The sequence below is a fragment of the Coloeus monedula genome, assembly GCF_965178545.1.
Source record: "Coloeus monedula genome assembly, chromosome: 1".
Classification (NCBI taxonomy): Eukaryota; Metazoa; Chordata; class Aves; order Passeriformes; family Corvidae; genus Coloeus; species Coloeus monedula.
The window spans coordinates 69617273-69645240 of NC_138781.1; the positions used below are offsets into that span (position 1 = coordinate 69617273).

The window sequence follows — 27968 nt, forward strand, 5'->3', positions numbered from 1 at the left end:
TCTATTTCGGGGGAAAAAAAAAAAAGGGCATTGTAGCCATAAAATTAAATTCCATGAAGAATTTCAAGGATTATGTAGCAAATCCCATAGAATGTCTGTGCTTTTTTTTCCAGAGTAGAGTATTTCATTGATTAAGTAATTACTGTGCTGAGCAAAGAACATATTTCAGGGAATATATAATATATTTATACTATGGTTAAACATGCCTGTACATGATATGTAAAAAGGGAAAGCCTCTCTCTTTCTCGTTTGAATAGTCCTGAAGTCAAAGGAAAGCATTCTTTCAACAAATGTTTGAAGTGGCTTTCTTCGACTCCGTGTTACTGAAAATTCAGTTAGCATTTGTTACATTTCCCCCATTGCATTATAACCACAAATGCAATTTTTAATGTATACAATTGGGAATATCAATTTATCTATCAATAAAATGTTTTCAGTCCCTAGTAAACGGAAATATCTGTTCAGCCATAGTTTATGAAACTCACAAAAATGTCAAATGCTACAGAACATTGCTTTAAAAAGTGACAATTTCTCTGTCATGAGAAGACTGAAAATACTAATAAAAATAGTTCCTGTGTAAGAAAAAGACAGTAATTTGTCCTGCTGCTTATCTTCTGCGTTATTTTTCTGGTACCTCAAATTGCGAAGGGAGACATGTTTTTTGCTTACGAAGAAGGAGTATATTGAAGAAGGCCAAAACAGGGAAAAACGCAGGTTTCTTTCTACCTAGTGCACTGCTGAATCACAGCATCTGAGTCATATTCCCAGCATTATTTAGAATTAGATTCAAGATGACTTGCTTATTCTGCCAGTGGTTGTCATATGGGAGCAAGTGCATTCATCTTTCTTTCCCCTTACTGTTTAAACAAAGACCCCCCACCGCTTTCTTTTCTCCAAGCCTCATCCACAATCTAATAAACTATTCCAGTGGAAGGAGAAAAATCCACCAAGGCAAGGGAACACAACTCATCTCCCCACAGAGGAATGTGAGGAAGGAAAAAATGCCATCACTGCACTAAACATGCCAAGATCCCAAACAGTCCTAATGCACAGTGCTGTTCTCCATCTCACTGGGTCTGGTGCAGCTTTCTTATCATGCTGAGCAAGTCACTCATGCACCTGGTTTGGCCCTCTTTGACTGTCCTTGATCTCATCTCCTCTTCAGCAGAATCTTCTCAGGATGTGGGAAGTGCAGAATTCCAATTATTAGCAAATGCATTCATTCTGAAAACATTCTCATCAGTAATGAAGAGGTAGAACAGGTCAAGATGAATAATGTTTTTAATTTCTGTATGTTCTCTATCTGCAGATTTATCCTAATTATTTGTGAAGGAGGACAGAACTCTATGCTGGAAGATGATTAACCTCCTTGAAAAGCACTCAGCAACATATTTGTGATTTGTGTGGCATGTTAGTGATATAATTTCTATGAAATATGCATCCCAAAACTTGGACCACTTCATGCACAACTATTTTCAAAGAAGCACTACACTTGACTGCATTTTTTCTAGGCAAACAGCTGTTTTTCTGGTATTTTCAATCTTGTCATATTTATCTGTGAAAGTGATAAAGTTAAACTGCATAACACTTCGTGAAAAATTCAACAGCAATTTATCCTTAGCATATGCTTGTCATTTCTTTCAGTGAAAGTTTTTCCAGTATTTCTGGCTCCCTTGGACTAGCTCTTAAGATTTTTATCTCTGTATCTTTTTCCTATACAAGAATTAAAAAGCTTTGGAAAAGAAAGGGTAAGAAGCTGAGATGACAAAATAGAGACAATAATTCTGTAAAGAAAGAAGACCTTAATTTCTTACCAAATTCTTCTTCTCCATCCTGGTCATCTATTAAGCCTACTGAGACTCCCAAATCCATGCACTTCTTGCTATGCGCCTTTGACTTCATATGCTTTGTTAAATTTCCTTAAGAAAAAAAATTAAAAGAATTATCTGCTCTGTGAGTACACAAATGTCTACAAATATACACTCCACGTGTCCATCTCTTCTTCAGGTACATTTATAACAACCGTATAATTTGATTTCACACTTGCTAGAACCTTGTCCCTCAATGCAAGCTGTCAAGGGCTGTGGCAGATTTACCACCCCAAATGCTACCAGCTCTCTGTCTACATTTCAGGAAGTTTTTTATTGAGATAAAATAAAGAGGATGAAAATTCTAGATGATGATGCATTTGGTACCGGTGTAAAAGATCCCTCCTTTGTTTATGGCAAAGTATGAAAAGGGGTGATTCAGCCTTCAAAGTCATGTTGACAGAAAACTATCACGTGAAACTGAGGTTCGTATCTTGCAGCTCTTTCAGTATTTGACGAATTCTATTTTTAGCGTAAACATTTTCAATGCCAACTTAAGCAAACGTTAATCTTATTCAAAATCAGAGCATGGACACACTTGATCTGAATCTCAAAAGTGAATGTGTAGCTGAGAGGCCCCACAGGCTGCTCTCCCCTTCTCCTTTAAAAAGAAAATATGGTAAATATCACCACGAAATGGCTAAGAGTGGCTCAGATCTGTAAATGACGATATTTATGAAATGCATGTTACTAGAAGTAACTGCTCACTTCATACTTAAACTTCTCAAAAAATGTTTCTTTGAGGTATTTAAACAGGAGAAATTACAGTGTAATGGTGACTCTTCTATGGAGTACTTTATTTCTGCTTTGAAATGAAGATGGTAACTCATCTCAAATGTTGAAATAATTCTTGTGAATATATTGACTCACAAATAGCAATTTTTCCAGTTTTGCACACTTCATGAAGCTGTCCTGTCATGAAGGGTGGCTTACCAAACATCAAACACCCAACTGTGTGACCTGACTCTGCCAGCACTAATGGCAAGAGCCATGCATGGCAAACGCAGAAGAGGATGTGAATACAAGTATCTGCTACCACTCTAACCAGGGAGAACTTTACAGGGGCAGAACTTAATTACTCAAACTTGGCCAGCACCCCTCCTCTGCAAAAAACCATAATCAGAATTTGCTGGGTTTGCACTCCAGCATTTAATTGTAAAGGCAATATGATGACCCAGCCTGTCAGGATGCAGTGATGAGTTTTGACACATCTGAAGCTTATTCATCCCACTTTGTGCAGCACTGGGTTATCTTGGAAGTTTTCCACCCAACTGCTGAGTAGTCTCGAACCCACTAAAAACACAAATGTTCCTGAGGTTACAGCTGGGGGGGGATTGTTGCTAAATGATGCTCAAAGCCAAGGAAAATTTTACTGCTTAGAATTATTTGCTGAAAGTATTTTCACTGTGAACTTCTCCTGTCTGTTTCACTTGAGTCCTGGATGTACCACTGTTTAATATACTGCCTGCTTAAACTAGGATGCATTTAAGTATCTAAAGGTGTAAACAGGCTTTAAAAAGTAGAGGTCCAACTCTGGGTCTTAGAAGGTCAAGTGGAAAGTGAACCTTTGCCCTTCAAGAGTAAAAAAAAAATTTCAATATAGTAATTTATTAGAGGCCAATTTCTTTCCTAGAGCAATTGGTTGAGTGCCAGTATGAGTACAATATATGTCCATCTCCTACCTCCAAATGACACTGTAAGTGACTTAAAATTCTGTGTCCCGTCTCTATCTAGGATAAGCAGCTAACCACCTCACTTGTCTTCACCTAACTTTCGTAATACTCCCATGATTTCCCTCTTCCACTCCAATTTCTCACCCACTGTGGCACGCCAGACAGTTCATTCATACGAAGATGTGATTATCTGAATAAATATACAGAAGACAAAGGAAAAGCAGGAAATAAGAAATTACAAGTATTTGAAGCATTAGACAATAAAGCTCCACAGAGAGGCAACCTCTTTAGCTCACAAACAGCCAATTGTGAGAAGAAAAGAATTCTACTTTAAAGTAGAAAGAAAAAGAGGGAAAAAGTGGCCTTACCTTTAGTTTTGAAGGAAAAGTTGCAGTAATTGCAGTGGTAAGGACGGACATCGGTATGTGTGCGAATGTGCTTCTTCAGCATGCTGGGCTTCTTGCAACGTATTCCACATTCCTCACAGATATACTTCCCTCTCCCTCTCCCTCTCACGTACACATAGTCTTCATTGGACTTGTACCTAGTAACAGTACCATAAGAGCAAGGCAATCAGTCGTAATGGGGAAATGATTCCAGCTAGAAACCCTCATCTAGCAGAATTTTTAAAATAACACATTACATGAAAAACAACGACTGACAGAACCAATCACGCTCTTTTTCTGCTCACTCCTGCATGTATTTGTTAAATTCATATCTATATTTTTCACTAGGGAGTCACAGAGTGGTTTAGGAATAGCAGCTCATATTTTTTAATAAAGGTACTGTTGATACTAAGCATTTAAAGATTTCAAATTTCCTCTTTGCAACATAGGAACATACTTTTTAAAGGTGTCAGTTCTTGGAAGCAGGTTTGAGCATCAGGAAGAAGCTTTAAAAGAGCATCTTTGAGGTTCTGCCTTGGATGCAGAAAAGGAACAACATTAGTTATGATGATGGGAAAGCTTTAAAATTCCCTAACAATGTCCTCTGGACTCAGCCTATGGTGACTCTCTCTAGATGGAAAAAGTCATTCAGATTCAATTACACCCTTCATATTTCCACTCAAGGATGCCAAAGGTTGTGCTTAGCTTTTGTGACCTGGTCCCTGCCATGTCTGGATCTGAGCAGAGACACAGCAGTGTTTTACCTAAGCAGCTGGTAATGGCTTAACTGCTGGCCTAGACTAGATTCAAACTGGGAACCAGTAACCAAAGCCCAACAGCTGACCACCAATTACAGGAATAATCAAATATGCACTATTTGTGCTACAAAATTTTACAGGTGTCACTGGCACTTCTCTATTAAAAAATCTGTTTTATAAGATGTTGTACATTGTGCAACACTGTGGCTAAAGCAACTGGTATTCATATCAGGCAACAGATTTAAAGTACTACGGTGCAGGGAGGAGGGCTCTCAGTAAATATTTCCATGGCACTTTTCCAATCAGAGCTCTCCAGCCTGTGTATGCCACAGCAAGCTGCCAGACAGACACTGCACCACAGGCTGCTGCTTAGGCCCTGGACTATATCCTCTCCAGCTACAGTTATACAACCTTGCTGCAGATAGGTATTATTTATCATGTAAGAGAAACATAGGAACAGAATTTACATCTCTGGCTGTATCTAGCTGCCTTTAGCACTGAGTAATGCTCGTTCCTTGGAAAAAAAATGAATTGCACTGCCTACTATTCTTTATTTTATTACCCCTTCTCATAACTCTCATGGCTCCATGCTACTGATGACTTTCCATTTTTCTTGGAAACATAAACCAACATCCACAGACCACAATATGGGAACTGTTGTTTAAAATAAATCAATCAGGAAGCGACATCTCTGCAAAGTCTAGAATCTAGGAAAAAAATATCTTCCCAATGATATCTAGAATACAAAGTACAATACTTGCCCTCCATCAAATATTTTAACTCTTCTTGGTATAGTTTTGATAAAGGAGTTTTCTTTATCGTGCTCAGTACTTGATTCAGAGTTTTCCTTATTGCTGAATTCAGTTGGAGTCAATTTTTTCCTATTTAACGCTCGCTGAAAGAAAATGAGATATGCTTATCATTAAAATTAGTATTTTTCATATGCTATTCAAACATTCAAGTTATGGTGAATAAAAGCATCATAAAAGCCACAATTCTAATAACTGATTTTTAAAACTGTTAAGATACATGAAGCAAAAAATATCTTTTCCTAAACTTCTTCTCTACTACGCGTTGCCTGTTTGTGGACTGCTAAATCTATACAGAGATGATGGCCCTCTAGGAAACCAGGAACGCTTTGAGTCTGCAGTAGGACATGCCATTTTCCTTGCTCTGGGAGGGGGAAGGTGATGCTTTTTAGCTCACAAATAGCCTTCAGAGAAAGATGTGTACAATCAGACCGAAGTGCTTCCTGAATAGCAGCAGCTGGACCAGCCTGCCTGCCGACCCAAGACACAGCAATGCCTCATGGCTGGCAGGAGCTGCCTTCCCATGGCACAGCAGAGAGGAGCAGGGTGGGAACGAGGGGTACCTAGAGAGGTTATTAACAGGTAACATTTCTGAGTGCTAATATTTTTCAGGAACTGCAGATGTTTTGCTCTGGAGACTGACTGTTCCCAATTTTGTGAGGTTATTAACAGGGGTTCCAGAACTATTCCAAAGCAAGACTCCACACTTAAATTCCTACTGCCAGACCAAATGACAAGAAAAAGCATACAGTTGTCTAACAGAACAAGATTATATTTCTTCATTTTCCCTGATTATTAGTCAAGGAACTTTTTTTGTTTGTTTTAAGGAGGATGAGTTCCTCCAACATTTGCCAATTAAAATCTACTCCTTCCAAGTCTAGGAGATCTATAAAATGGGCAACAATGAAGGAATGATCCAATTAGCCAGCAATTATTACTGCTATATTTATAAACTGCTCTACCCACGTAGCTGGCACGTTTACCTCATTTGCTCATATTGATAAGTGAATAAAATGATGAGAGAAAAAAGAAGTCTGGCCTTATGTTTTTCACTCATTATAAAATTTAATGCTGTAAGCTTGTGAATTCTTGGCAAGAGGAGTGACTTCACTGGCTGGCTTAAAATGACTGATCAGTTATGCTGGGTGTTACATACATTGAAGGGTGACATCATTCTGGCACCCGGCCCTTGCCCATTGTCCTTCATGCAGCCTCAGACACCGCCTTCATTTCTAATTTCCACATGATAAGGAATTAACAGAGATCAGAGGAAAAGCATCTTCCTATTCAATTGAAATCCCCAGGAACCTGCACATGCACAAGCACTACCCCAACCCGTACACCCTCACACAGCCCTCTGGATTGATTCGGGCTGCATTTTCAAATGCCTGAGCACTTCTACCAAAGCACGCACGACAACTCTGCCTGTGTGTAGGAAGAAAGAAATTTCACCCTGCATTTTTTAACAGCAGTCATACAAGGTGAAAAGAGATGATGTTCTGGATGAGAAATATCAGAAGTGAAGCCTGCTCCAATAATCGCAACTGAGCTATTCTGCAGTTTCTCTACACTACTTGGCACATGAACTGCTTTTGTTTCCACTGCAAACAAAGAATAACAAGGTGACATTTGTAGTTTAACAGGAAGAGAGCTGTGAAAAATACAGAATACACACAATAAACCAAAACCACATAAATATTTCCAGCAGCTGAAATAATGCAACCTTTAAGTGCCTGATCTTTCAATCCTATATACTAATTATTTTTTTTTTCCAGATTTAATTTTCAGTAGTGAAAAGACAAAGGAAAAAGAAAGATTTCAGAAGTATTAGACCCACACTGTTATCCAAACTATGATGAAACTGTTATAATAAGCTGTATATTCACAAAAGCACTCAGAATGCAAAAACTACCACAAAACCAAATACCTCTGATGCTCCCACTACCCTTTTTGTTTTTAAACACGTGTTTATGTACAGACGTAAGACAGCCCAACTTAGGACTTAAAATTATTTACCTCCTCTGCTGTACTTTAGTTTACTGGTTATTTGCTACTTTAGGAAATTATTTCAGTGCCTTGGACATGCAAAATGCTGATATCAGAGTAACAGAAACACTGAGTTTCTGTCACAGAAATCTACAAAAATGCTCACTGATAATAAAAAAAGCAGTCTGTTTAGCTTTTTCTGAAAATTTTCAAATTGATGATGAAGATGACTTGGGCCCTCTGTACATTTTAAAGAGTGGCTGGTCTCTAAGGAGCACAGGTTTTTTGTGTGGAAACCCTTTAATGTGTCTCACCTGAAATCCCCCCAAGCCCCACATGAACTGGTGGAAAGGGCAGAAAAACAGCAGTGCTGTAAACTGTTCCTCTCTATGATTACTTCTGCCTTCCATTTCTAACACAGTCTTGTCTCTCTACTCCCATAGAGATAAGGACCATGATTCATTTCTACTTTACTCACTTTGCTCCAATTTAACTCCACTGTCCTCAATTACTGGTATAAAATGGAGAAAAAATTGCTCTTAGGGCTGCCCAGAGACCAGAGTTCAATAGATACTTCTGGTATTTTACAACATCCTTTGGAAAAAAAACATGCTTGCAGCCTGAATCATCAAAGTTATAAATTTAAGATTAGAATATTCATTAAACATTTTTCCCACTGGCACACAGCGACTTGGGAAAAATGTTTTTAATATCTTTAAACTTTTACTAGTTTACACATAAAAATCTTCTGAATTTAACTACTTTCCAGTGGTGAGCTGGACTGTTGTGGCACATCATCCAAGAAAGGAAAGCTTTCCACAGTTAGGAGAAACTTTCCATTCTTCAGCCTATCCTTGCTCAAAAACCATCACCCTGGAATATTGCACAAACAACTGATTCACTTCAGGGAGAAGAGCCAAGATCAATGTGGAGGCTTGAGAAAGAACTCCTGATATAACACCAGTGAATTCAAGCGAGGAAAACAGGTGAAAATAATAAATGGAATAAAATAAAAAGAGCAGGGAGATAAAATAAGCCTTTTCCACGCAGGTGAAACCTCCTGTTACATTTTAACATGCTGCACTCATTCCAGGAGCTTCTTTCACAATAACATTTTGTGGTTTGTTTTCTGAATCACTGGAACGTGGCAACTTCACCTATTGCCTCTGAGCAGTGAATTGTGAAGAGCAAACAAAGTCCCAGGGTTCCTTTTTGTTTGCATTTTGTTCACGTGTATCTTCCTTTCCCATGGCACCTATTGTTGAAAGAACTGCCTTTTTTTGTGACAGTGATTAGTAGCGGTTATGCAGCAGCACGAGGTGTCAGTAAACATGGTTTAGTTCTGGGGGCAAACCCAGAACAGTTCAGCAAGTTGCTTTATCTCGGTGAGAAGATCAGCAGTTACAGCCCCATGAGCAGAATACACCAAATGACTCTGGAAAGGGCTACAGCTGTGAGAGAAGGTGAGACATAACAGTACTGCAATTTTATTATTATTTGTAAATTGGATTGTAGTAGCACTTAAAGCTCTCTGTCAGGTCAGGGTTAAAATGTGCAAACCACTTGAGCAAACACAACCCCCAAGACCTGCAATCTAAACCATGGCTCCCCAAGGAACTCAGGACCCTGCCAAGCTTCTAAGCAGGAAATCAACCACATTTTTTTTAAGAATTATTTGCTATTTTCTTTGTTGGCTTTGTTTGTGCTGGGTTTTTTGGTTGTTTTTTTTCTTAATGGAATATTAATTTCCAAAATGATCTCCAATGTTTTCCATCCTCAGTCTCCAAAAAAAAAACCCCGGTGGAATTACTGGGCCTGAGCAGAGGAATTTCAGTTTTTGGGGTTTTTTTAAGCATGGCTCCTGTGAGGAAGTTTCCGAGTTGGCATCAGCTACTCCATTACCAGGTCTAACTGGAGACTGCTAATACAGAGGTATATTGTAACAGCAGCAGCAGCATCATTCTGGAAAGCAGCTGAAATCCTGCTGCCTAAATCATTAGAAGGGAAAGCAGACAAACTCTGGAAGTATTAGATAGAAATACCTATCAGGTCTTTGAAGTTTTTAACTTCTGCCATGGTACACCTTGCTTATACAATCTGAGGTGCCAATTAAACTTTAATTGGTTATTTTTTTGCTGCACTTTCTTCCTTAGTAATGGCTCTGAGCAAAGCCTGTAAATCAGCTCAAGCAAAGCTTAAGAACTCTTCATTTCCATCATGCTCATGTGCTTCATTCAAAACTTCAGCAAGAAAGACTGAAGAAAGATTAGTAACTGTGTTTCTTTTGTGGCAGAAGCACTGTAAATGTACCTGACAGCTGCCTATTACAGAATTTAAGCACTCCTGGAGTGTTTTAAAAGGCTGCTGTCAAAATATTTTTTTTAAATATTATTATCCATTATTTGTATTCAAAACAGAATTTGTTTGTAGAGAAAATCTGTTTTTCAAGAGTCATGCAATTGCTTAGCTATCACAGAATTTTTTCTGATAGACTGTTCTTTAAAAATAAAACAAACATGACTCAATGACACAAGGATGTGAGACTTGCCTTAGAAAGACTTGCTCAACTACATACAATGAAAAAAGCTAAACATTTGTTTCCATTTTCTTTTCTTTTTCTTTTTTAATTTAGCACTATTTAAGTGCAACATCTCATGAAATGTATGAGGAAGAAGGCTGAAAAAAAGAAGGTAGTAAGAGTTTAAGCCAAGGCAGCACACTAGCATGGAACCAACCATTCAATTCAGCTACAGCACTAAAACAGAATCAGCAGCCTGTATGCATTTTCTGCATGAAACATTATGGATAACGTTTTGAATTCCAGTATAAATGTTAGCAAGTCTCCCAGAGATTTCAGGAGGACCAGGTTTAACTCCACTGCCCTTTTGGCCTTAAAGGTTTCAGCACACCTTCACAACTCACCCTGTAATTCTGAAACTACCTCTTCCTATCACACAGTTTCTCTTCCTATTGCTTTTCTCCCCACTGACAATGTTATATCTTAGCAAAACATTTAGCAGACACAAAAACATTCCAGGGTGACCTCTGACAGCAGCAGTTTCTGTCCCTCAACACCCACACAAATAGGGGTCTTTTCCCAAGGCTGTGGCATGTCTCCTCTAGAGTGACTGCTGCCCTATGGACCCCGAATTCCAACGTCTGTGACGTTTTGCTGATGGCAGTAGCACAAGTTACAGTCGCTTTTAGCCCCGTGCCAAACCATTTCCACACCCTGAAGGATCATGGAGAAAGGGAGGTCTGGGCTAATGCCCTGTTTTTGCCAGCTCCAATGTGTTTGACATGGCATTTGCAGCACAGAGGAAGGAAAAGTGTGAAACCGTGCCGCACGCTTCAGAGACCTTTACAACTTCAGTAGATGGGACAATAAAACCCACTACTGGGTCTATTACAGAGACACAGACACCTGCTGCCATAATGCGGGGCTAAGAGCCACCTTCACCCACACACACAGGCATTTCAATCACTAAGGAACATCAAATCCAGTCCAAACCAGAACAGCTTTGGTCCTGTCCATAACAAAACTGTCCAGCAAGTAAAGTCCTGATCACATCTGTGCAGCCCTGAGACAGCTAAGGAAGTAACAAGAGACTATTTTGCTCTGCCACTCTGGGCTCTGGAATGATGTGATTTTTCACATGGGTCACAACCTTTGCCTGGACTACATTCCTCAGCACAAGACTTAATGTTACATTTGGAGCCATACCAATCCAAGAAGTTGTCAGTGGTTTTATGGCAGTGGCAGTTTTGTTTAAAATGTCTCTATTTTTGTCATTATTTCACACCACTGATTAACCTAGGTGGGAGAAAGGGAAATGGCATACTGTTCCTCTCAGAATTAGATGATCAGCGATGGTGAAAACTGTTTTCATGGTGTATCCATGGACACCTGTTCAAGCTGAGCACTCTTTTGTAAGCACAAAATACCTGCTGACTTTTAAGGCACAATATGCAATTATGATCTTAAATTAATTTAAGTTAAAAGTGTTTTAAAAAGCATTTTATCAGACTTATTTTGTTCTACCCTTAGCAAGGCAAAAAAATAGCCAAACACATTTCTGCCACAATAAACACTCGTACACAGATTTAAACCCAGGAACTAATTTCCATAAAAAACGGATAAATCCTTTTGTACAGGTTTCTTAATTGAATTACTTAAGATCTTTTTAGCAGTTTGATCCAGCATAATTAGAATAAATAAGCATATATATGGTATGTCTCAGGCATATTACATTCTCTAAAATATGAAGCAGCATAATTTCCAAAGCAAATCCTCTGTAAATGATCAGCACACATCAAACATAGCATAAGTACCTTGGTCAAGCTGTTCTTCCACTTGCTTGAATAGACCAATACATCAGATCTGGGGTGTGTAGTTCTTGCCAGAGTGTACAGTGGTTTTTCAACTTTTTGTTTGGAATTGAGGAGGGAGAGAGCTACCTTTGTCGACAAGCCGAGTGGATTTGGGTTATTGGGACTAATGGTCCATGTAGAATAGGCGGAGATTTTTTGATCATTTTGCAGCAGATGCAACGGTTTTCTCTTCATGAGGTAACACCAGGTGAAATTCGTTGTGGTCTTGAGGCTTGGAAAGGACAATCTCTGCATTTCTCCTGCATTCATCACAGCCAGTGTTGCTACAGGCTTTGCTTGGCCCGGGCTGCTGATGTGGTTGCTCTCATTACTGTTACTTGGGGACCTTCTCTCTTGGCTGCTGCTTACAGCCTTGAGAAGAGAACTCTGGCTATTGACTGGAGACAATTCAGAAGGTTTCCTAACTACAAACACCGGTGATGTGGAAGACTTAAGGTCTTCAGATTCTGGTGACTTCTTTAGGGTTTCTGAAACCCCAGTGTCAGATGATTGATGGTCAGGAAGATCTGAAGTACTGGCCTTGCTGCTTTTTTCATTCTGTGTTACAACATCAGGATCCAAGAGGTGATTTTCAAGAGGCTCTGTGGTGCAAACCTGTCTTACCAGAACTGGTTTCTTTTGCTTACTAGTAGGGTCATTAGATCTAATGTTCAGTGAATGCGATGGTCTAGCATCTGTCATACAAGCAGCTCCACTCTCATCTTTAACACGTTTTTGCTGTTTTTCCATGGCAATATCTAAACTGTTTGCTGGGGAAAGCATTCGTTTACTTGAAGCTGTAACTTCTGGTTGAGGGAAGAGTCCGCTAACTGGCACTTTCTGAATGATATTCGAAGAACTTGACAAAGGTGAGTTTCTGGTTCCATTTTCTGGTGGTGAATTTTCAAATTCAAACGAATTTGGCAAAGTCCTCTGAGGATCTTTGTGAGATTTTGGCAGCTGAGTTTTGCCTTCAAGAGTTGGCACTGTCCCAACATTTGTTTTGCAGATGGACTGATTTCCCTGATCCTGGGTCACTAAAATGTGAGGCAGGGGTGTAACAGTTGCGAAGCCATAGGATGGCATACTGCTCTGAATACGGACGGGAACCACAAAAGGAGGAATCTGATGTATCTGACTGCTGCAGTTATTAGGAACAATTTGCTTTAGAGGAGGCACAGAGTATGGATTAGATGTGTCCAAGAGCTTTGTCTGCACTTCAAAGGAGGATGCATTCTGGTCCACTACAACTTGACTTGGACCAGTCTGAGTTGATAAAGTATTTTTCAGCAATTTAGAAGAGTAAGGTTGACCTATATGTAATGTTTTAACTTGAAGTTGATACTTTGGAGCAAAACAGTCCTTTTTTTCATCAGGATGACAAGAAAGCGAGTTTGCTTGCTTGCTTGCTTTGCTTGCTTGCTCCCCTTGGGCTGATGTTTTAGTAGATGGCTGGGAAGGCTGATGAGTCAAGGATGGCTGGCCTTGATTATTCAACATGTGATCTAAAGGCTGTTGAGCCGAAGACAGGCTAACAGGATTACAATTCTGAATTGCTGAATGAGGCCTGGAGTTAGCCTGTGAATGCTGAGTACTTGAAGGAAACTCCACTGAGGATTTGCCAGAGGTCTGCAGCCTGTGCAATGGCACTGTGGGCACATCTGTGGCATGAGCTGCCTGCAATGAAGAAGTCGATTTCACTTGAGGCTGTTGATTTTCTGGAGCAATATTTAAAGATATTTGTCTTATAAAAGGTCCCCTCCTCCTTTCTAGCAGAGGCACGTGTCCAGGAGCTCCATTTGCAGATGATACTTTTGGAGTGGCTACCTCTATGAGTGGGACAGGTTTTGATGGAGACATGCTTCCACAGTCAAAAGACTTACTCCTGTAGTCCACAACCTCCATCGAGGGCTGTGTGCAGCTGATTTGCTCTGAGGCAGCACGTCTCATTTCCCGGTAATGAGGTCCAGGGACTGCCAGTGCGTGTGAGCCAGCAGGAATCATGAGGAATTCTGATGACTTACTAACAGGCTCTGCTTTGGAAGGGTTCTCAGCCTTCAAAGTTTCATCTTTATCAAGTGAAGTTGAGAAACTGGAGGCATGAGACAAGCTACTCTCCCGACTTAGGCTTCTGGAAAGTGTGGAGTCAATGCTTGATTCAGCAGATGAATGTTCCATTTCAGCCAAGCGAATTCTCTTCTTCTTTGGTGGAAGCTTTTCTGTTGGCAATTTTGACAGCGTTTCACTGCGTTGTGGCCAGTTAAACCTTTCTGTCTTTTCTGGGTCGCTGCATGGGTTTTCTTGGTCTCTGTCTGGTTCTTCTGTGACCAGTATTTCAGGAACCTGGATGTTATGCTGGCGAACAAGTCTTGATGGCTGAGGTGGCACACTTCTCTCATTAGAAACTAATTGGCTTTCCTGAACTTCCCCTCTAGGCGGTTCTGACGACAAGGGTTGGTGATGCTGGGGAGTGCTCAGATGAGAGTGTCTGTCTTCTTGGATTACAACTGTATTCAAAGAGCGGTGCTTTGCAGCCTTGTTGGGCTCTTGAGAAGAAACTGGTGATACTCTTTCGAATGACTCTGATTTCTCAAATGAGCTGTTTCTGCTCAGTGAATTGGTGTGCTGTATTACTGAAATGCCAGTCCCTTGCCTTTTCAACTCCACCTTTTCTTGCAGAGCTGAACTTGCCTGCTTTTCAATCAGTGGAGCCATCTTTGGCTCAGTAGTCTGATCTGTGCCACGAGCCACAAGCTGAATTTGGGAATTCTGAAGCAGAAGTTTGCTTGGTTGTTGTGATCCTACCACAGTTGTTGCACTGTGTTTTGACAGACTGGAAGAATTTGCTGGCTTGCTTTGGCCTTCTGTGTTCTTTGATGGTATGCTTGTATCATTTTGCTGTGGGTCATCATCATCACCAACACTTTTCATTTTCCTTCTTTTCCTTATCTGGGGTGTCTGCTCCCAGACACCAGTTGATGTTGTGACTCTGTAGTGTAGAATTTGAGGCTGTGTACTGTTTGGAGCAGTTTTGTGCTCAGGCTCTCGGACTGCTGCTTTAGTTTTAGGTCCATGCAACTCTGAACAATAAAATTTCTTATGATTTTCAAAATTTTCCAGTTTTCTATATCTGTTCCTGCAGGTTTCACATTCAAACATTGTTCCTCGCACCTGAGGGGACTTCTTTGTTTTTTCTAAATTCGATCCCTGTGCCAGGGATTTGCTCCTTTGCAATAAGGATTCATTTGATAAATTACACCCCAGATAACTTTCTTCTACAGATCTCACTGGTCCAAAACCTTGGCTTTCACCAGTAGAAGAATCTTCTATTGCTGCCTGTCTAACCAGGGTCCGAGGATGTCCGCTTTGGTTCAGTGGAGTAGCAGGTCCTGACACAAAAACGTCATCATATAAAGAGCCAATTTTATCATCAAATGACTGGCTTCCTCGAAGGGGATGAGAGGGAGGTATTACATTAGGAGGTACTGCTGAGTAACTGGTGGTAGGCATGGAATTACTTCGTGTTATAGGTAAACAGTCGAGGGATGGTACAGAAAGAAGAAAAACTTGCTTTGATTTCTCAGTGGGTGTGAAAGGAGACTTTGGTATATCAGAGCTTGAGCTAGTTCTTCTTCCCATAGGCTTTAAATCAAACTGGAAAGAATCCTTAAATATGTAGGATTTTGGTGAATCTATGCTTCCTCTTCTTGAAAGAGATGTTCTTCTTGGTTTCACACTATCTAACTGTTTGTCATCCACAACAGCTTCATTATCAGAAATTAACTTTGAGATACGCTCCTCAAGAGTTTTTGTTGCTAAGGGAGGTCGCATTTGGCCAGAGAGAATAAGATTTTTTTCAGCACAAACAGTTTGTACCACCGATGCTACCACGCCACTTGCTCGTGGTACACAGGGAAGATTTTTATTTGGATCTTTCTCAGACGTCAACAATCCTCTTACAAAAGGAGCTGGAGGGCTCATTGTTTGATCGGCGCTTTCAGAACGAGAGAAATAACCGGAATCAGTACTACCCAAACTTCTAGGGCTCAAAAGACATTTTCCTTGCTGATCTTGAGAACCATCTGTTGCCTGTTGTCTCTGGAGCTGAGCATGCACTGGTCCTCCTGCAGAACCCGGCTGTTCCTCTAACAGGCCTGCCTCTACTTTCTGATGCTGCTTTATGTCATTCTCCTTGAATGAGGCTGTATGTGTTAAATTTGACTGAAGAGTTGTGACTTTAGAATCTCCTTTTCTCTGTGCAGCAGCAAGCTCAGGTGCTGGCTCTGTCACTTTTGGGCTATCGGCCCTCAATGGAGAAACATTTACAGGATGAACTACTACTTTTGGTAAAGCTGCCCTTACTTGAGGTTCTGCATCATGTAACGAAGAGTCACCTTGTATACAGTCTGGGCTGCTTAATGGAATAGGGCTTCCTTTCTGCAATGTTTCTGCACTCGAAATGACTTTCACTAATTGTGCAGGTTCCAGCTCTTGATCATCTTGTCTTTCATCTGCAGTGCCTTCATCTTCACTTTCACCACTTTCTTCCACATCTGAATGAATGCTAAGTGCTTTATCTGAGTCATGAGATAAGAAGAGGCCACCTGAATCTGGTTGTGGGACAAGTCCAAGTTTGACAGTATGCGCATGAGATTTTTTGTGCTTGTAGAGATTGCTTTTGGTTTTAAATGAAAACCCACACGTCACACAAGGATACGGTCGCTCTCCAGTATGGGATCGGATGTGCTTTTGGAGAACACTGGGCTTGGCACAGGCCCGATTGCAATACTCACAGACGTATTTCCCTAGCTTTTTAGGCTTCTGGTCTTTCAAGAGGCTACATATTTGTTCTACACCATGGTTTACAACTGATGCTATCTGGGCTGAATTATACATGGGACCTATAGACAAGTGTGTTGAACTCGATGTGTTAATTGACAATGGTGAAGATGAACTAGCTACTAAGGGGTTTTGAGAAAAAACCTGAGTTACAGTGGAAGATGAGGTGTGAACGACAGACGAAGTTACTGCTATGCTGTAGATCTTCTGGAGCTTGGGGTTTTCTTGACTCTGCTGTTGCACCAGAGACCTAGTTAAACTTGGACACATAACAACCTGGTGATTTTGCTGACTGGTTTTAGTAATAAGGTCTTGTGAATGAGAAACTGATTGGCCTTGTGCTTGTCCAGTTTTGGCCGTTGTTGCTACATGCACATTATTCAGTGTACATGGGTAATAGTGAGGTCCAGCTGCAAACTCCTGCTGTGACAAAGCAGACTGATTTTGGACACTTATTGTATTGGACGTGAGACTAGAAGAGGTGCTTACAGTTTTATTTGGTCTCAGTTTCTCTATTTGCATCCCATAAGGGGGGCACTCTTGTGCTAAGGTGTTCAGTTCAGGCTCCATAGCTTTTAGTAAGACATCGAATGCAGTACGAGTACATGGGGATGATGTACTGCAATCAACAAAATTAATACATTCATTACTGTCAGTCTTTGTATTACTTGATGAGGAGTTTGAGGGAGGCTTCCTCTCTGCTGAGTTCAGTTGGTTTGCATCAGTATCCCCCGCTGCCTGCTTACACAAATCTAAGGATTGATGTGTCAAAGAAAGCTTTGTCTGCATTGATGTCTCAGATTTGGTTGTTTCAACACTTATCTCACCACTAAGTGCTCCCCCATTTTGTTTGGTGCATTGATTTCCATTTTGCATGGGCAGGTGACCCTGTGCCGTGGCATGTTCAGAGGCATCCGGAAGAGCTTTCAGCGGTGAAGGGTCTACATTTTGCTTAACCTTGGCTTCAGCAGGGCTTCTCAAAGGCGATTTTGGTATTTTTTTAAGATGGTTTTCAGACACAATCTTTTTTCTTTTCACACCCTTAATTGTATCCTGGGTTCCTCTAGTACCAGCATCTGTGATTTCTGTTAAAACACAAAGAGAATAAAAAAGAATATTCAAACTGGATAATGCAGTATATTTTTTATTTATACCATTTTACCATCTCTAAGTTTCAACAGTAAGCCCTGGGGCAACAGGACTGTCCGTCTCTCCAGCCTTCAACATTTTCTTTTAACAGTAAATGTATCTTAGAGAAGATTGATCTTGTTTTCATCTAAAATGAGCAATGCTTTCTAACTGATGCTTGAAGACATTACAAAAGTAATTCACTATAGGAAAAGCTTCAAAGGAAATGTAAGAAAAGGAAGGCTACTGAAGGAATATTTTAGCAACTCCTTTTCAGATAAGTAAAAGAAGCCTCTCTCTTGCACTAGTTTAAGAATTCAAATCATTACAGGAGGCAAATGAAGAAGCAAGACACATATGTCATGTTTGTCACTTTTTCCATCTATACGTTCCTGTAGTCAAGGAATGAACACAACTTCCTCATGGTTATATTTGTAAGTAGATTTATCATGGAAATGGCACAACCACCCACACCATCTGTCAAATACTGTATTTCAGAGCTCCAATTACTGAATTTCAATAGCATTTCAGATGAGCAACTACTGTGGATGAATAAAATCAGTCACACTTAAATGACTTTATATTTGTGCATCATGAAACAAAATAAACTAAATTTGAATTATTTCATTACTAGCTACACTTGTTGCTGATTTTAAGCAGATATGCATGCAGAGTTTCAGGGGGCAGGGAACAGCAAACGAATTGGAGCATTATTCAGCAGAATAATTTTGTAGCAAGCACTTATATTTGTAGACAGTCCAATTCCATCTATAACAAAAAACACATATAGACCAAATTTCAGTGTTGATACACAGAAGCTTTTTTTTCAGTGGATACCCAAGTTACACACCTTTGTCTACTTCAAATGTATGATAATCTATCAGTTAATTTTTTTTTTTTTTACTTCTATCCTAACATAAACACAGTCATAGCCACTGCCTCAGCTATCATCACTGGTAGCACAGAGGAAGCGAAATATTAAATGGATGTAAATTCATTTTTTTAAGCATTAACAATTCCTTCATCAGGCTGTTAGTGAAACCCCTACTCGTCTGACTGCCATTATTAAAAACAAAGGAGGAATCTGATGTGAGTGGAGGGCTGATTGCTCTTGGAAGGTTCAGACACACATATTTTGGGAAGCCACACTGAGTAACCCCATGCAGTTTTTCCAGCACGGGTAACTCAGGAAGAGAGGTTTATGTGCACTTCTAGGTAAAGAACAGCCTCAAGACCATGTATAAAGGGATGAAACTCTCACAGTCAACTTCACAAGGAGGCAAGTGGAGAAAGCTCAGACTTCCCAGTACCCATCTACCCTATGGCCCCTTGGAGTGGCACAAGGACTGTCCTCTTGCAGAAACACCACCTGGATTCCATTCTGTGGTGGGAGGAAAGCCAGTGCATCGTGTGCATCTGACAAGACATACGGTAGCTGACGAATTCAGAGTGAAATTCCTGCTCCATGTAGAGGAAATCCAGGCAATGACTAAAGCTTGACTAGCAGAAGAGAATGCAAAGTGGCTAGTAGGGGAAAAAAAGCAGACATTACGTTTTCTCCATGCCACAGCACAACCCAGCTGGGATGTGTGCTAATGCCAGACACTTGGAATTCCAAAATCTAATTTCTGCCTCAACGCCAACTTAATTATACACATATATTCAGTTAGGGTGAATGGATATTCAGATTACCCTGCAAACTGAAAGATTAAAGACTACACATCACACAATGTGCTGGTTTTGGCTGGGGTAGAGTTAACTTTCTTTACAGTGGCTAGAATGGGAATTACGGAGTCTCGGCTGCTGGCTGGGGTGAAACCACAGCACACATAATTCATTGCAAATGTGGAAGAACCTGACCCATTCCTCTCCCAGCCGTACTAGAGAAACCTTACCTAAGAAGAGTAAGAGTCTGTTTTGTCACATTCAGCAGTCCCATAAAAGAGATGCTTGAATCCCTTGCCAGAACTACTGGCTCCAAATCCTAGTTCTGGTAACGTTGTGCTCCTCTTGGACATCCAGAAAGAAATTTCTGTGGTAATTGTTCACTTAACCTTTAAATGAACTTTGGATTTATTGCTGTATCATCAAAACCTATTCCTATTAGGCTGGATTTAACATATTCAAAGCTGAGCAGTCTTCCATCACAATGTTTTGTACTTTCCATTGCTTCACAGTTTAATAGTGACTTACACTAATAGGTTACCATTGATAATATTAACGGTGAATTCTTTACAATTCATAGTCTACTGCAACTGCTTTTTCTTCAATAACAACAAAAACCCGTTTTACACAAATCAAAGAGAAAATAGCAAGGTAATTATACACAAGTGTGCTTTTAGCCATGGCTTGGTGATCTCTCTGAAACATGGCCACGTTAATTGAGCATAAGTGATTTGGTTCCTTTTATGCACACACTGTAGCTTTCATGCTGTCACAATCACGGCTCCACACCGATCATACTGCCAGTGTTTGTAGCAGGGTGCTAGGGGAAGAGCTGGGCACACTACAGAGCTAGGAAAGTAAGAGTGCCATGAATTGCAAACATCCAAGCAAACGCACACACAAAAGACTAAGGTGTTTCATACTGCAGCAACTGAACAATCAAATGATGTGGTGCTTCCTGTTATCTCAGAATATTCAAAGCTACTGTTTCTGGGTTTCAACCATGCAGTGCCAAAGAACAAGGATACTCAACCTACACCATGTACTGGTGAACTGGAAACCAACACAGCTGACAAATATAATGTGGCCTACAAAAGCCTTAAAGGAAGTAAAAATGCATCTCTATCAACCAAGCAGTTAAAAAGATTAATTCACTATGATTAACAAGATCAGAATTTTCCATGATCTCTTTACTGCTTTACTTTTTAAAACGCTGTTCAACACATGCCAAAGCACAAAAATTGTTTGGGAAGTTAAAAAGAAAAGAAAAAAGAATAAACAAAGGCAAGTTATACATTGCATACATATAGAAATAGTATTTTTTTCCAGTCTTCACGATCACTAATTGTGCTGCTTCTAGACCAATAAAATTCCACTCTACAGAAATAATGAGAACTCACTTCTTATTTGTCTTTCTGCTGCTACATGTTTTGTGATCCCAGAGGTGGAGTCACAGAATTGCTTTAGTGTACCTGTGTATAAAATCTTGTAAAATGCACTTTCTTGACAATGGCTTTACATGGCTTAAAAATTGTTTAAGTCCTTTCTTCTCCCCTACTCCTGGATAATTTAGAAATCCTTATTATTATTCTTAATGGAAATATTCACCTAATGTTTGCTAACAACCAAATTTCTGGCATATCCGGAGGAAAAATGGAACTACTGACAACTTTGCTTCACTTTGTCACTCTTTTTGTACAAGCCTTTGCTTTGTATTCTCAGTTTATGTTGAAGATATTCCACTGCACATTTCTTAATCTACAGCTACATGATTGCACGCAGGTCAACTGCATCAACATTTCTAGAGGCATCAACAAAACCAGCAGAAAGCCTCAGTCCCCAAATGCTAAACACTCCTCAGCCTTGCAACTTTCAGGAGTGTGATGATTTGCCAGGGCTGTCAGTGTACCCACATCCACAAACTGACACTGAACAAAAAGAACACAAAAACATCCTCATGTGGAGAAAAAATATGAAGTTGATCTGCTTTTCTTTCTCTCCCTGCCACTCCATGTGCTCTGCTCACTCCCTCTGCAATCACCCAGCCATTCTCATCATTCAGTGGTAATTCCCCTTTTCCTCTGGTGGTGAAGTGGTACTGTTGAGAACTGCTGTCACCTCAATCAGATGTCTAAAAAGAATCTTTCTCATAAGCTGTATTACATCAAATAGGATTAAGTTACCCAGGCTAGGAGAAGAGGGGACAATGCCACTGTGCTCAGTACCTCGCTTTTCACATCGCAGGGACACCAGAGCATCTCTTTCGTGCTCTGTCTAGTTGGCTTTGTTCTGCCTGCTCTCAAGATTCTCCACTTAATTCTTTTGCTTTGGCATGAATTCTGGACTCAAAACATGACAAGAAAAAGCTGATGTTTCTAAACAGGACTTTGTTCACTGACAAATTCTCTGATGCACTTTGCTCTATGCACAGGAGATAGAACAAAAGAACACAGGTGTGATGGTGGATAGCAAGCTGCAGAGTAACTCACGCAGCAAATAAGAGAAGTTATAAGTGATCTGATTTTTTCTTCCAAAGCACTTACTGGTGAACCAGACAGTGTCTTGACAAAATTATCTCAATGGTTTTGTTTAAGTAACTTCCAGAACTGCCTGTCTCAAAGCCTACATGTTATTATAACACCCACTCTCTTTCTCTCCCTTCTAATAGAGCTACAGGCTTGCACTTGAAGAAAAGAGAGTAAGAGGGAACCAAGGAAGGGCACCACTCCCTTCTCCCTCAGTGCCACCCTGTGAACATGGTGCAAGCAACCACTATCTATCCCTGCAGTCCAGTGAGTAGCATAATTTTAATCTCATGCACTCACTTTATGTTTCAGAATCTAAAAAATCACTGTTGGCTCCCATACAAAGACCGAACTTTCAAACCCAAGTGCCTGATCTTTAGCTCTTAATCTGTACTTCGGCTCCCAGGGCACTGCAAGTAAGACCAAGTCTCTTCTGAAAGTCTTCAACTACTAATTGATGTCTTAAATGAACGGCTAAGAGGTTACTCTGACACCTGACAACGCTAGTGATCCGAAGATGGAAGGGGTCTCAAAAGAGAGATGCTCTTACTAAGGATCTTATTCTGATTTAAGCTAAGCTTTATATACCGTATAATTTTGATTTCACCAAAACTATCAAAAGCAACCATGAATCACCTCACTGGGTCTCTTTCCATGAATAAATAAAGAACATAATTATGAAATAATGGAATAAGTCTTGCTGGCAAACATAAGGCCACCAGAACTCACACTAAAATGCCGCAACGAATAAATAAATGTTCATTTTTTAATAAATTACTTTTTAGCTTCATACTGCTTCCTACATGTTAGTACAGCCATAAATATTTTTCCTAAAACTACATTTTTTCCCAAAAAACAAAACCTTGATTACATAACCAACCCACACAACTATGAAAACGTTCACAGCCAAGAAGTCAACGCAAAAGTTTGAACAAGATTAACACAAGTGCCATGCTTGATTTTAAGTTCAAATAGAATAGGATTTTAAAGCAAATCACCAACAATTTTAACAGTTGTATTTCAGCTGCCTAATTTCAGACTTTTTGAAGTGGCCAGAGGGTGGTCACTCCCTGTTTCAGAGGTCAGGAGGCAAGCCACAAAACTTGGGGCACTCCAAGTCAGCAGTGGTATTTGAAAACCCTCGTCAGCAAGATTAATGCATGTTTACGTACTTTTATTACTAAGAACACTAGTCTAGACATATCTAGAGCAGACCCTTAAAAACACTAGATCTGTATGCAAAGCACATTTTGACATGGATCAGTTAAAAAGTAGGGAGGAGCTTTGACAATCAAAGGCTAAAGCACAATGACAGGGATTGGATCAAGTGTTTCATCTGTGTCAACATTCATCCTTTTGTTCATAGCAGCAAACAGTAGATGATTCCACAGGGCATGAGTAAGGAGAGTATGGCTTCAGGATTTCAGATTGCCTGTAAGCACAGTTATTTTTCTTGGTGTTTTTAACAGATGGTAGTAAGCTCTGAGTTGATACGTGCCTCTCATCCTCTCACCATTCTCCACTGTGAAGAATCTGACTCTGTTGCAGTGCTAGGTTTGGTTTAGCAGCTGCAGCTTTCCCAGAGGGCACAGCTGGGCTGCTTAGGGCAGGGCAGACATTCTGCCCTCCCATAGTCCTTTTGGACTTCCCTGAGCTCCAACTCAGGCTAGCTGTCAGCTCAGCAACACAGCCACGGCAAAGGAGGAGAGAAGGGTCTCTCCATTGCGAACCTTTACTGTTTCATGCTGCGCCGCTGGCTCCCAGAGGCAGAAAGACCTCGTGATCCACGTGCAGGGCGCTTTTCTCAGATCGCAGGGGCGGTACATGGGCGGAGTTGGGTACAGGAACCAATAGGGAGAACCGGAGGGAATGGCCAGGGCTAGGGGCAGGGGAAAGCTGGGGGAACAGTATGGGGTAAGAGAAGCAGTGGTTAAACAGATCGCCACACCTCCACATTTCATATTAAATTGAAAAGGGAAGGGCATGTTTTTTATGCAACAGAAAAAAAATGGTAAAATAATGCAAAATAGTTCAATTTAAAATGATGAGGCGGCTGGTTGGTGTTGACTTTGGAGATCGGTGCCGGCTGAGTTCTCACACAGCAGCTGCTTCTGTATCTTATTCGCGTTCTGTATTCTGCTGGGTCTGCTGGGATGGCATCCTTTTGTTGCTACTCACTCGCTTTCGGTCTAGGTGGCGTGGCGGACGGGGAAGGGGGCTGCTGCGCCGCTGTTTCTACGCCGTGCGGCGCGGAGCCGCAGCTCCGCACCGATACCCTCGGGGCGGGCCGGCCCGCACGGTCCCGGGGCCGGGCCCGCGGCTTCTCCCCGGCTCAGCCACCGCTCTCGCGCCGATACTACTCCATGATAACCCCCTCCAAAACCACCTTTTCTCAAGCCTGAATGAGCCCTGGTCCCTCATCTTCTCCTCAGAGGACAAATGCTCCTGCCCTGATGGTTGTGGTGCCTCAACACTTGAACTCACTCCAGGTTTCTATTGTTCGTCCTGCACTGTGGGAAGTAGGGTGCTGGTGGTATAAGTGGAGTATCTAAAAGTGTTCTAAGGATTGCTGAGTAGAGGCACACAATTCCTTCCCCTGATATGGTCATGCTTTCATCCACACAGCCCAGGATGCTGTGGTCTCCCTTGCAGCCAGGCATGCTGCTAGTGGGTGCCCAGCTTGCTTCCCACCACACCCCCAGGGCCTTTCCATGGAGCTGCTCCCTGGCCTGTCAGCCTGGGGCTCCTCCTGCCTGGGTGCAGGGCTTTGCATTTGTACCTGCAGAACTACTCTTCTGGTTGTCCACCTAGCCAGACCTTACCAACCTCACCGGGATACAGCAACACTGTGGGAAACAGTGTCCCCTTGTTCCCAACTCTATAATAGAAGCCATTTTATCATAGTTATCACACCTTGCATTGATTTCCATTGTTATGAGACTAGAATAGATAAAGCAGAATGTCTGCAAAGTACTTTTGCTCACATTCATACCCAAGACACTGTTTGCATGCTTCCACAGGTCTTCATCTTATTAATTCATCACTATCAGAATACACACCAATGACACATTCTCTCACTACACCAGGAACAGCATCCCCAGGAATCCTGCTTTTCTGTCTTTCTTTTCACTTAATTCCTTTTCCCATTTGCGACTTCCATCATGAAACAAATCCCACCACCAAATTCTGTTCACATTTCATCTTACTAATGGCAAAACTAACAGGCACCTCAATAAGACCAATGCAATATAAAAACACTCTGTTCATATGGCGTTTTGGGGTTTTCAGCTAAAGACATTCCAAGAAATACTGATATTGCTGGCTACCAAAAGTAAGGAATAGCTAAGAACTGGCAAATATTATTTAATAATGTTTAGTACAAATGGTAAAGTTTAAACTACACAATCTACTGTTTCCACTGATTCTACATTAACAGGAGTGAATTGTGTGGAGGTATGTTACCTATAAAGGTAACACTGAGGAAAGGAAGAAGTATTTCTTGGCTTTGAATAACGTTTCCCTGAAATAATAGGCCTGCCTGTACTTAAAACTAGTGTTGCAAAGTGGGGAGAATAATGTCCTGGACTGACCGAAGCTACAGTGAAGAGATACAGATATGATCCAGTAATTAATTCAAACCATAAAAGGTTCCTCCCTACGAAACAGGAACACACATAACCTTGTAAGTGAAATACAGCAACTGACAGGTTTAAAGGTTGCAGCCACAAAAGTGTCCTCTGGGCTAGTCCTCACACATGGTGAAATACCAGGGCACCCTTGCGAGGGCAGAATGGATTAGCTTTATAAATTGTGCAATAACATTTTAGCATAAGGAGAGGGAGACACCTTTGCCCCCAGGCACAGGGCTTGGACTTACCAGGAAGCTCTCCCATGATACAGTTTCATCTCAGACAGGAGAGCCTGCCAACCCTTGTTTGGCCTTGGGACAGGTACAGAGTAAATGATAAGCTGCAGTCTGGGGCTGTCTTGTGGGTGGCACGTTTCCAAGTCATGGGAACTCACATCAAGACAACCTTGACTTCTGATGTAAGGACATAACTGCCCTATGCCAACAAAAGAAATACCTTCTTTAGAACAGTTTGGTCTTATTTTGTGCATCTAGCAACTTGACTTGAGAGAAGAAAGTAACAACCAGCAGATTTTTAGCCATAAAATCAGCATGCTTGATGAGGAAGACCATGAAGATCAAACAGTAATAAACATCTGACGACTGAGGTAACACGAGAGCCTCAACTGAGAAATTCCAAGGTCCATATGCAAACAGGAATCTAATGCAACACTTCAGCACATCTGAAAATCTCTGACCAAAGTAAAATAGGATTTTTGTCCCCCCAAAAAGAATTAATTTCCTGCCTAGCATGAAACACATTAAATGAAATACAACATTTGATACTGATCAAGATTTCCCACCATTATGGTGTAAGAAACCAGCAGAGGCTGAACCACTGTGAAGTTTCACAAGACTTGACATTGAAAGACAGAGGAAAGGCAATGCAAAACCAGCAGACAATGACCACACAGGCCATGGTTAATGCCTAACTACACACATGAAATGGCAATGTATGAAAATTCAGCAAGGGCATATACTACAGCATTTTAAACATCCTGGAAAAAAAATTAAAAAATATTTACCATATTAAGTAGCCCTATGGCATTTATGTCCTGGCTCTGCATTATAGCCCCTTAACAGCTCTATATTCCTACCTACACAGAACCCTTCATATAATCTGAGAAAAGTAATCACATCTTAAGCGCTGTTAAGATAAAGCACATTGACTGTGAGTAAGTGGAGGGACAATGTTATGATAACTCACATCACCAGCAATCCCAGCCTGAGAAGTTCTTCCTTGCTGGGCACTCCGAAGACAAACAAAAAAGACAGGATGCCTCCAAAAGACAAATTAATGAGCTCCCAGTCAAAGCCAAAGCAGAAACCAGTTCCACCTAATTATTCATGTAAAAATAAAAGCTGCTTAAATATAAATAATTAAAGAAAGTACATTGCCAGAAATTAACTAAAATAGCTCAGGGAAATTTTCCTTGAGTGTCAGGCAATGTTGTCAACAGTTTCACAACTGAAGTACCTGTTTGTAATTTACGGATGTCCAGTTGTTACTGGAAAGTTAGGATTTTGCTAGGAAATCATTAGAACAGCTTCCACCTCTAACACCACTGAAGAAGAAAGGCCATGAAAAAAGAATGATAGACAGGCTCATGAAACAGCAGCCAGTTTAAGGGTTTTCAGCAGAGAGCAACTGCTGCATGGTCAGATGAGACACTGAATACAAAATACCCAAACATGAGTCTGGGGAAAAAAACAGAAATGAAAGGAACAAGATGTTAACTAAACCATCCTTGCACATAACGATGTTCAAACAGAACAAGCTCCTTAGTCACATTCTCTGCATTTCTTTAACATAATCTTCCGTTTGAAAAGCAGGGATCAAATGGAGCAATTTCCATACTGCCTGTAGCAACTCACTAGGAATGAAGAGTAGGAAAGAGCTCACACCTAACAACCTCACTATTTAAAGACAGAGAAAGGAATAGGAGGCTTGGCAAAGAGAGTAGGAAAAGTCCCACACAGTGGGTCTTTCTTTTGGGACTAAATGGTGCTGAGAACACAACAAAAGTAGAGTAAGTTCATTTGATGGAAATCAAGACATGAGGAATGTCCTAATCGAGGAATATCCAGACTGTAGGTGTGTCATGCTGGAGGTAGGAATGACAATCTACCCCAGGGTAGGTTTGCTTCAGCATCAGTGGGAGGTCCCCAGTGCTGAGACCTCCGAGCTACTCAGAGCTCTGTCCTCCCCCCAGCCTCACCTGCTCTTTTCCACAGATGTGCACAGTCTCTCTTTTTGCCCTCTCACACATCCACACATTCAAGGAGTTTCCTAGGAAAGGCTCCATCCAGGTCAGTGCATAAGCATATAGTT

The 27968-nt window shown here is 40.9% G+C and overlaps 1 protein-coding gene across 6 annotated transcripts in view; it reads right to left on the minus strand.

The window, feature by feature from the left end:
- HIVEP1 (HIVEP zinc finger 1) overlaps positions 1-27968 on the minus strand; it is a 121509-nt gene that overhangs the window by 14090 nt on the left and 79451 nt on the right. For all 6 annotated transcript variants that reach the window (XM_082288208.1, XM_082288203.1, XM_082288206.1 and 3 more), the window contains 4 exons: positions 11813-17775; positions 5447-5580; positions 3910-4085; positions 1815-1919 (listed from right to left, as the gene is read on the minus strand). In XM_082288208.1, the coding sequence (XP_082144334.1) occupies positions 1815-1919; positions 3910-4085; positions 5447-5580; positions 11813-17775 (6378 nt within the window). The remainder of the gene's footprint in view (positions 1-1814; positions 1920-3909; positions 4086-5446; positions 5581-11812; positions 17776-27968) is intronic.